The 10,102-nt window shown below is 38.5% G+C and overlaps 1 protein-coding gene across 2 annotated transcripts; it reads right to left on the bottom strand.

The window, feature by feature from the left end:
- Positions 1-1,530: 1,530 nt before the first annotated feature.
- Positions 1,531-10,097, bottom strand: RAD51AP1 (RAD51 associated protein 1). 2 transcript variants are annotated; one of them, XM_075508715.1, is made up of 9 exons: positions 9,983-10,097; positions 8,996-9,045; positions 7,515-7,650; positions 6,613-6,722; positions 6,207-6,281; positions 5,390-5,542; positions 4,096-4,251; positions 3,047-3,193; positions 1,531-2,197 (listed from the first exon to the last, which is right to left on the bottom strand). In XM_075508715.1, the coding sequence occupies exons 1-9, from the start codon at positions 10,000-10,002 to the stop codon at positions 2,070-2,072; spliced, it is 975 nt and encodes a 324-aa protein (XP_075364830.1). In that variant the 5' UTR covers positions 10,003-10,097; the 3' UTR covers positions 1,531-2,069. The 2 variants fall into 2 exon arrangements, with proteins under 2 accessions (XP_075364830.1, XP_075364838.1); XM_075508723.1 differs by having other exon boundaries at positions 1,533-2,197; positions 3,047-3,160.
- Between the last annotated feature and the right edge of the window lie 5 nt (positions 10,098-10,102).

The raw sequence follows: 10,102 nt of genomic DNA, 5'->3' as shown, positions 1-10,102 counted from the left end.
AGAGTGGCTGGAAAGCAGCCCTGCAGAAAGGGACCTGGGGGTGCTGGTTGACAGCAGGGTCAACAGTCACATTGTATTTAGAGTTAGTGCGGCCTCACCTTGAGTGCTGCGTGCAGTCGTGGCCCCCGCCATTTAAGAAGTTACTAAATCTAACAGCTGTAGATTTTCCTGAAGCACCAAGTTGAGAAAGTACTTCGCATTGTTACATAAATTTCCCTGTAGCAAGAAAACGTGCAGCTACATGAAATCCTATTTATCCCTGCAAAAAAGCCATAAAAGCAAAACAATTTGTGACAGTTTAATTTCAACAGAAAGAGACCTGGTGACTGCGATGTAGTGAGGGACCACATAGCCGTTCTTTTGCGTGACCACTCCCAGTGGAAGGAAAAGGACTGAAGCATGAATGGGGGGCAATGGATTGGGATGCTGCAACAAACCACCCCAGGGCCCAAGGCTCTGTTTTTCCCGCTTTGCTGCAGCTGCTTATCCACTGTACACCTCAGAAGGGGCTACCTAAGTAAGCACAAAGAAAGGCAATCAAGGAGAGGAATAACATAATGTACATATTACATACTAGCTGTCGCAAGCATTATTCTTGGATACCTACCTTTCCTCCTGTGGGTACTCTTGATTCACCCTTGTTTGGAAACAGTTTCAAGCTCATCAGTGGCAACCTGCTGCAAACTTCTGGGTTTTTGATGTGCCATTTTAGCAAGCTCAGGCAACTCACGAACGAGTCAGACAAGCACTAGAAACAGCAGGCTTGTGCCTCCCCTCCTAAACTCACTTAGCCCAGCTCACTGGACCACACTTCACTCAGGGCTATGTGATTCCATGCCAGGAGTCAGGCATCCAAAATGTGGATGATGTGAGATTATATGTCACAATGCCCACCCACATTTCCTTGTTTCTGAGAAACAGATTTTCATCCACGGATTTCTTCTCATTCCTTCTATAAGGCAATATGCATATTGTTTTTAATAAATATGCATTTATTAGTATCTTGTTTTAATAATGTAAACACTATACAATTAAAAAGTAATTTGTCATACCATAGTTTTACTTTAGGCAGCACCATGCTTTTGTCTGTGTAATTACTCTGAATAGAGCTATATATTCCTTTGTTAATGCAATTCACTCAGTCACGACCAGATCCCTTAAGTCATACAGGGAGAAATGCATCTGCTGTGTCATCTGATATAGTCAACATGCTTAGATAGGAAATTATTTACATTGTGGACTAATAAGTTAGAAAGCTCAGTCTCATTACTCAGCAACTATCACTTCAACACTTTACAAAATCCACTAACTATGCATGGTACCATGGTCTTCAGTGAAGACCAAGGAGCTCAAAGCAAAATCCACACCGCCTGAGCCTGGCTAACGCTGCTGACTTCCAATAAGAGTATGCACATGCAAAAATGTTTGGCAGACTGTAGCCAAAATTTAGAAGTGATTTTCAAAATTAATAAAGTCAATTAACGTTATTAATTAAACTATATAAAGTATTTTATTTTAGTTTTTTTAAAAATACAACATTCTAAAAAACATTTATATCTATAATACATAAAAATTCATTAAAATCCACATATAAGATATGCAAACATTAACAGATTTTGACAGAGTGGTGACAAACTTTCCAAGAAGGGGGTGGAAAGTGATAACTTCACTCTTCCAAGAAATATTTTTTAAACTGTGACTTTCACTTGTGTTAAGAATCTATTTGAGATATCAAATTCTATAACTGACATAGTGCTGTCTAGACTATTTTAATGCCAAGAGTTTAGATATCAGAGAATTAAAATTATCACAAACCCACATTCTCAGTATAATACATCAAAGAGCCAGTGACCCAGATGTCACCTTGATTAAATAATATTATTATTCAGTAGCACTTAAAGATGCCTAGCATTTTGCAGAATAAAAACTCATTATAGTATTAGACACATACATAAACAACAGTCCTCCAAAATGGACGATGCCATGAAGCTTTTGCTGCCCACCCTCTATTTATAAGCAAAACACTTTCCAAAGCCTTTTCCTTCACATGGCACCTCGTTGCTGACCACTTAACTGCTGGTAGCACTGGGATGCAGTGGTTTGACTCTTGCTAGTCTGGAGAGTCCGAGTCTAAGACACTGAGTTGGTGACTTAACGGAAACATATTTCATACAGTTATTACTGCTTCCTGATGCAGCTGAAAATAATTTTAAAACACAAAGGTGTAAGAAGTTTAGAGGGGAAAAAGAATAAATCATATGACTGTTGTCTTTTTATAGTTTTCATAGCAGAACAAAAAAAGTATTCTGAAGATACTGCTGAAAGGTCTGAACAACGTACCACAGAAGCACATGAAAATCAGCATACTCACCAGGCATCAATCTATTTGGGAGCCAATGCAGCAGGTATGGTGCACAGTTTTAATTAACCAGCAACACACTGGAGCAACACTAGACAAGCACATAAAAACTGTTCCCAGTGTACTGTGCATTTTCAGGTGCTCCACAGAGAATCACACAACTGAACACAATTCCAAGTGGGAAAAGGAGGCTTGAGAGAAAGGAGCCAAATAGAAAGAAACGTGTACAGAAAAGAAGAGTAAATATGAAGGAAAACCAAAGAAAGAAGCAGGAGTCAGCTTGCTTTACTAGAGCATTTAAAACACTCCAACATTTTTCTAATATTATTTGTTTAGAATAGATGATAATGCAGCACGTACCAGAGATAAAGAAAGCTCTTAATAAGAGAAAAATGGCCCCAAGACAATCTCTTGATTAAGATTTGATCCGCACTCTGGAAAATATTTTATTATCCTCCCCACATAAGAGAGTTAAGGATAATGCTGTAAGAGGAAAACAAGCATGGAGATAGCTTTTCTTTCTTTCTTTTTTTTTTTTTTTTAAACTAAGGTCAAAAGAATACCTTTCATTATAAGAGGGCAGTAATTTTTATGAAATACTGTTTATTTGTTTGTTTGCTTTTGGAGATATTGCTAAAAACTTAAGTCAACTAATGCATCTGTTTATAGTTACAATCTTTCAGGTACCTGGTGGTATCCATTTAGGCTTCTTGTCCGTTACAGGACTTGGTGTATGTAAAGGCCTCCCAACTGGTTCTGAAGAACTGGACATCATCTTTCGTATTGGCTCAGATTTGTGTTCTGTTATCCGTGAAGGAGAAACTACAGATGATACTTAGTTGGAAAAGACAAGAGACCTCAGAAAGATATTCTTTAGTAGAGAAATCATCACACTGCATAAGATGATAAATCATGGTACAGCGGAAGCTCTCCACATGGAGTGAAATAAAGAGTATATTACTAGATTGCCATGTCTTTAACAGTATATGTTTATACAGTCAGTCCTGTTATACTCTGGAATTTCAATCCTGGTTTGAAAATAAGCAGTGTAACAATTTCTTGTTGAAGACCTGCCAGATATTGAATTTCTAAGAGGAAAGATTCTTCTGTCAGCTACACAAAGAAAACCATTCCTTGTCATAACTAAAACTAATTTTAAACTAAGTTACTAAATTACATGTTGTAAACTGAGGCCTGAAATTAAAACACATTACTGAGTCAGACACAAGATTAACACCATGATAATTTTCGTAAGCTATTTAAAGTAAATTGTGTTAGCAACACAGTGGACAATTAACTCTGACGGGCATTGCATATGTAATGTTTTTTTGCCAAGTGGATAGTAGAACTAGCATTGTTTAGCTGTCCTTGAATTAAAAATTCATCAATGCAACTGCAAGAAGGAGGCTCTGAGATTATAATTAAAAAAAAAAAAAAAATCCTCAGATCACTCATTGTTATTTAACCTTTTCTTAAAAGCTAGATATAGTTATACAAAAAGAAATTAACTTTGTCTATTCACTTTTGTCTGCTTTTATTGTAAGGAGTGTTAGTTTACTATAAAGCATTTTTTCTTTCAGGATTTTTTTCTACTCTCCTCCCTTCACTCCACATATAGTCATTTTCATCATAACCCTGCAGTCAGTCTGTCAGCCAAATTTATCTATTCCTTCACTGAAAATAAAAGGAACTTTTATAATAAAGAAGGCTATTTCAAATTCATAGTACAAACTTACCTGTAGCATTAATCTTGGATTTGGGAGTTTTCTTCTCTCTTTCAGCTGGCATCTTTTGTTTGGTTTTCTTTTTATTTCCTTTGGCTTTCTTCTTTTCTATAGCAAAGTCTTCATCATCACCTTCACTATAATCTGAATCTTCTTCTGACTCCTCACCTACACAAAGAAAAGGGATGTCATCTCTTTACAGGAGATACAATTTACTATTACTCCAGGGCCTTCTAATCACATTCTGGACATAAAGAACCAGGATATCTTGAGGATGTAGTAAAACAAATTCGCATGTATTTATATACTGAACTGAGAAAGAACTAGTCTCCATAAAACATTCTGTACTTACAGAATTCTTGCTCTGACTTTAATAATGGAATGCCCTGGTATAAACTGCATACAATAATGATTTTAACAGCAGAATTACCAATATTCCATGTGTGCACGATGAAGAAGTTAAAATTATATGGCAGGGCTTCTGATTTTTACATATTCCTAGTCATGACTATTTTAAGTGGGAAAACACTATGTCTAATTTCAGCTGTAAGAAACATTTTCTAGATTTATTACTAAAAAAACCCAGACATTAACAAATCTTAAAAATAGTTCTCTATCAACAGGAATATCTGGATTATTCCCCTGATATTTTATTCCACTGACAATTCTAGAAATATTTTCCAATAAACCTTGCAGTATGGAATAAAAGAATGAATACAGACATGTTAACCATTGGGGAATGAAAGAGAAATGTCTATCATACTCTGCAGGCATTCAATACTAGGCTGCTACCAGAAGCAGAGTATGAGGCTAGGCCGACCTCCAATCAGATGCAGCATGGTTTTCTAAGAGTTGAGAATTGGAGGAAGGAAAGAAGGGAGGCTACTTATATTTTAAATAAGCTTAAACAAAGCCAATACTGAAAGCACTAACACCTGACACTACTCCAGAGTCACTGTTTTGATGCAAACCCCAGACAACAACTGGAAAAAAGAACAGAGGCTCTTTAAACAGACAAAACTTTCCTGGACAAAAAGCGTAGAATAAATTTATTCTCACATACTGCAGCAAATGCAGAGAAGTATCATTTTTGCCAGTTTGGGGAATGTGTATGAATAAGCTCCAATGTTTAGATTAGTGCCAAAGTGCAATTGACATGCCACTAGTATTAAAAGATAATGATTCAGTAAGGGGCGGGGAGGGAAGATACAGTAGAAGCAGTACGCATTTCACTGAAAATATAAACTAAATGTAAGGCATCACATTCAAAGCACATCCAAGCAGAGGGTTTTTATAGAGAACTTACTGGGTACAGACTCTGGCTCAGAGTCAGTAGCATGCTCTCCATCATCACTGTCAACAGTCAGTAACTTCTTCTGATGTGCAGGAACTTTAGATGCTGCTGTTCTTTGCCTACACTCACCCCTAGGTACGTCATCATCCATAACCTGATTAAGACCTAGAAAACAGAACGTGGTCTAATTAATTCAAGTTCACAGTAAATCTATTCTCCTTCTCAAAAAGATGCAGGTATTTGAGTCCCCAGAATTCATTTTTGTGATTTTGAAGTATACTGTACAGAAGCATATCATTGGCACTTGTTTTCATGTGATTCTCATTTTACTCTTTTAAGTGACCAAACTGTACTTTCTGGTTGTGAAACTTATCAATATTTATCTGTAATCAAACTAACAAAAGGACCAAAGAAGACAAAAAATAAAACTGGAAAAATGAAAAAGTTTCCAATGGCACAGCAAATGTTCTGGTCACATTTATTTGATGCTTAGGCATTATGGACCCATTAAGGATACGAGGGTAAGTGTAGCTTCTTGAAGAAGTAAATAAACTCAGCATCTAAAAACATCACATCTGTTGCTTTTTCCAGCTAACTTTTAGTGATCTGTAACAATCTCATTCAACAGTCCACAGGTTTTACCCATTTTAAGACTGGGACCGAGTTTTTAATGAAAAAATTAATGCATCCTTCAGTCTTTATTTAAGATAAAGACTCTTTTTTCCACATAAGTGAAAAACAGAAACCAATGGAAACAAAGAAGAGATAAGCTACTTTAATGTATCTTGAAATGCTATTTCTGAAAAGAGAGACTATGAGAACAACTTACCTAGAAGTTCACTGTCTACGCTGCAGTTGGAAAAAAGGGGTCTCCCGTGTACATTTTCTGATTCAATATTCTTACCTGTTTTAGGATCCAGAAAACAAACAAACAATAATATAAAATATTAGTATACAAAAACCACATTATAAAAAGTCAAGATATTAAGAAATGAAAATAGCTAACATATTTACCTGTCTCTAATCAAACTATATGTTTGAAAGACCTTACAGAAGAGTTTCTCACAGAAAAAACCCAAGAACATAAGAAGACAGGCACTACTTAGAAATTCTCATTTCCTTATCATGACATCTTAAAATAAAACATGACTTTCAACCTATTTCCCTGTAAAATAAATTGTCATGTTCGAATTCACTACATATAAATAAAGTGTTGCATTGAACTGTAAAATAACCTTGTTCTTCTGAATTTTGCACCTCAAGGATATTTGCAGATCTTTCTTTGACGGATAAGGCTAAGGCGACTTCCAAATCTCTTTGATAAAGTTTGTCATCCAAGGATATCCTGAGGAAAAAAAAAAAACCAAATCTGCTAAATAATAAAACAATGACATGAGTGTTATAGATCTACTTCTGATTCACCAAACTTTTAAAAATTCAAATACTTGTAAAGAGATTAATATTTAAATAAATACTTATAGCATATCATATTATATTACTTCCTGAAAAGATTTAGACAAAGTGCACACTAATATTTAAAGTACACTACACTTAAAAGTATTATGATTGCAAAACAATGTGTGTATATATATAAATGAACTAATAACTGGTATTATCACAGAAAAAAGTGATTACATTTGCTTGAAATACCACACTGAAATGTAATATTCATACATAACTTTACCACCAAAATAATCAGATTTCTTTTTTCATTGACATTGACTTTGTATTTTCTATCAAGCTTTCAATATGTTCTTTTTTAAGGAGTCAAACTTGTCTTTGCATTTTGCAGTTTTAGGAGTCCTCAGTAGGTCACAATTGTTACAGATATCAAGACAAGATCAGACATGCAAACTTGTTTCTGCACCTATGCGGGCCGCTTGCTGGAGTTTTTTAGAGCTGTAACAAAATAGACATAGCTCACTACTGAAGTCAGGCAAGTCTTCCTGACTCTATGCATAATCACATTATCCCTGATTTGCAACTATACCAATAAAGCTGAAAATCTTTATCGCTCTAATATGTTAGTTGTTTATTTTCAGCTGCTTAAAACTCTAGGGAGGGGAAAAAAAGAAAAAACAAATACTGTTACTGTAATCCAGCTTTACAGAGTTGATTACATTTCAATGTTTCTTACCTTTTACTAGGTGTCTGCTTTTGTGACAGAGTCAATTCTTTGTGTGGCCTTTTTTGCTTCTCTTTTTTCTCCTTCTTTGGTTCCTTGAGCTGTGTTCTGGATTTTTTGCTTGAAGCTATACATGCAAAGTCTTCATCTGTTTAGGAAACAGCAACAAGCTTTAGTGAGTTTTCCTATATTCTTCCATATGGCCAAAAGAAGTCATTCAACTTAATTTCATCACACACTGAAAATATACCAAAGATAACCTTTTTGAAATTGATTCTATTTTTAAAGAATACAATTATAACTACACTATTCTTAAATGTATTTTAAATGAAAATTTAACAAGATCTCTTTTGCGTACACTTTTATTCAAGAGGTAATGATTTCAATTTTTATTACCAGTAAGGCAATAAAGCTTCAATGTCCAATGTGTTACCAGATTTTCAATAACTAGAAGTTCACCTTTTGATATGCTGAACAGCTGATATGCTGAATCGCTGTCAAACAGTTTTGAGTTTGTGGTGTTTTGGGAGTTGTTCCCCTTAATGACTCCCATTCTTAAAAAATGCAGGCTGCTCCCTTTTTTCTACCATTTTCATATTGCCTCTTACCAAACACAGTGCATTTCTCCAATTTTCAAAGAAAATTAGACAGCACGAAAACTGCCTTTCTTCCAGCTGAAGGCACTGCAGATCATAGTGCAAAATGAGGAAAAAAAAATCTTCAGTATTCTCTGAATGATGGAGAACCTCAAATAAGATCACTAATGTTTCTGAGAATTTACACTTTAATATGACAGGTGGTCACTTATAAACTAAGAAAAGTCATGCATCACATTTAAGCTAAGAATCTGCATCAATCCATACGATTCACACAAGACCTTCAACATTATTTACCTCCCCTTCCCACCAATTCAAACTGTTCCCCATGTCCTGCAAACAGCATGGGAAAAAAAACATGAAAGCAAACAAATTCTGTAAGAAAAATGCTAACATCCATTAGGGCTTAGAAGTAAAGGAGGACTGCTGTGAAAACGAATAGCCTGCAATCTGTTTTTCTTATCAATAGAACTCAAAATTTGATTGCTATGTCCTTACCCAAAACCCATCAGATACAAAGCTGTAGGAAAAACATTAGATCTACATACAGATGATTCACACCTCCTTTATATTCTGATTTACAATCCTGTGAACTGATAATCAGGAGGACATGGAGCAACCAATTACCACTGAAAACTGAGGCAGGGGGAGAAAGAGGTTTCCCTGCAACAAGACACCATGTATTCACCAGTTTCAGACACACTGTTGTTATACTCTGGCTTACAGGCATCATATTCTTGTTGAATTAGGATATTTAACACTGTGCCCAGATTACTTCCAGTGAAAACAGTTAACAGCCTTCTCAATGAACTAATTCATTAAACACACTCTGATGATGTCTTGGGTGGTGCCATTAGCGTTTGGCATTTTTGTTACGTACAAGAACACACCACTTACCATCATCTTCCAAATCCCCAAATTGGGAATAATCAACAATTTTCTTGTTCCTGTGGCAAAAAACATACACTATTAATCCTTTCAGACTGAGCACCTTGACTTGATAACACTTGATTTTTGGGTAAGTCATGTTTTACAAGAAAAAAGCAACACACGTTCAAACGGATGTATAACCAGTGCTACTGTATACAAGATGGTTATTAGGAATAGCTTCTAGGGGGTTTTTAAGTCTTAAAATAACAGTGCTTTTTGTTGTCCTCATTGTGGGAGCGTTGTATTCTCCTTATGTACACACCGCCTCAGAGCTGCTACTGTGCAACTGAAATTATTTATTTCCTGGGTTACCTTTAGGCACTTGAAATGTGTTTTCCCTGCTTTCCCTGCACCTCTTGGGCTGTTTCCCATGTGACACTGCCGTCGGTGCAGGTCTCATCCTACCCAGAGGGGGCACAAGCAGCACTGTCAAGCCCACCCCTCAGCCAGGGATCCACCCGCGGGTCGCCACTCGCCGGGGCTGCTCTTCACGGGACACAAGCAGCACTGTCAAGCCCACCCGTCAGCCAGGGATCCACCCGAGGGTGGCCACTCGCCGGGACTGCTCTTCGCGGGACGCCGCCCGCCCCAGGGAGAAGCCCCGCGCCTCCTTCCAGGTGTAAGGGAAACAGCGCAGGCCCGTCCTCAAGCCCCGCGCTGGAATAGGCCACGGAAAAGCTCGGTCTGGAGGCGCCCGGCTCCGACGGGGCCCGCCCGAACGGCGGCCGCGGGGGCGAGGGGAGGAGGGGGCCCGCCCGCTCCCTCAGCGGACAACGGCCGGTGGCGGCGCGCGCGCCCGAGGCTTTCTAGGAAACGCCGCCCAGCGCCGCTGGGCGCGAGCTCCTGGCGCCCGCGCGCCTCGGGGCCGGCAGGGCGGCGGCGGCTCGCGCCCCGCGCCCGTCCCCCCACCCCGCTCCGCACGGCGCGCGGGGCGCCGCGAGCAGCCGCACGCACCTCCTCACCGGCCGCGCCATCCCGGCTCCCGGCGGCGCGCGGCGGCCGACGGCCGCGGGGGCGGGGCACACGCGCCGATGACGATGTTGCTGCCCCGCCCCCTCCCTCCTTGGGCGCCGG

Source organism: Mycteria americana, chromosome 1, assembly GCF_035582795.1.
Source record: "Mycteria americana isolate JAX WOST 10 ecotype Jacksonville Zoo and Gardens chromosome 1, USCA_MyAme_1.0, whole genome shotgun sequence".
Classification (NCBI taxonomy): Eukaryota; Metazoa; Chordata; class Aves; order Ciconiiformes; family Ciconiidae; genus Mycteria; species Mycteria americana.
The sequence above is the reverse complement of the archived record's forward strand: the minus strand, read 5'-3'. Positions and strand labels throughout refer to the sequence as shown.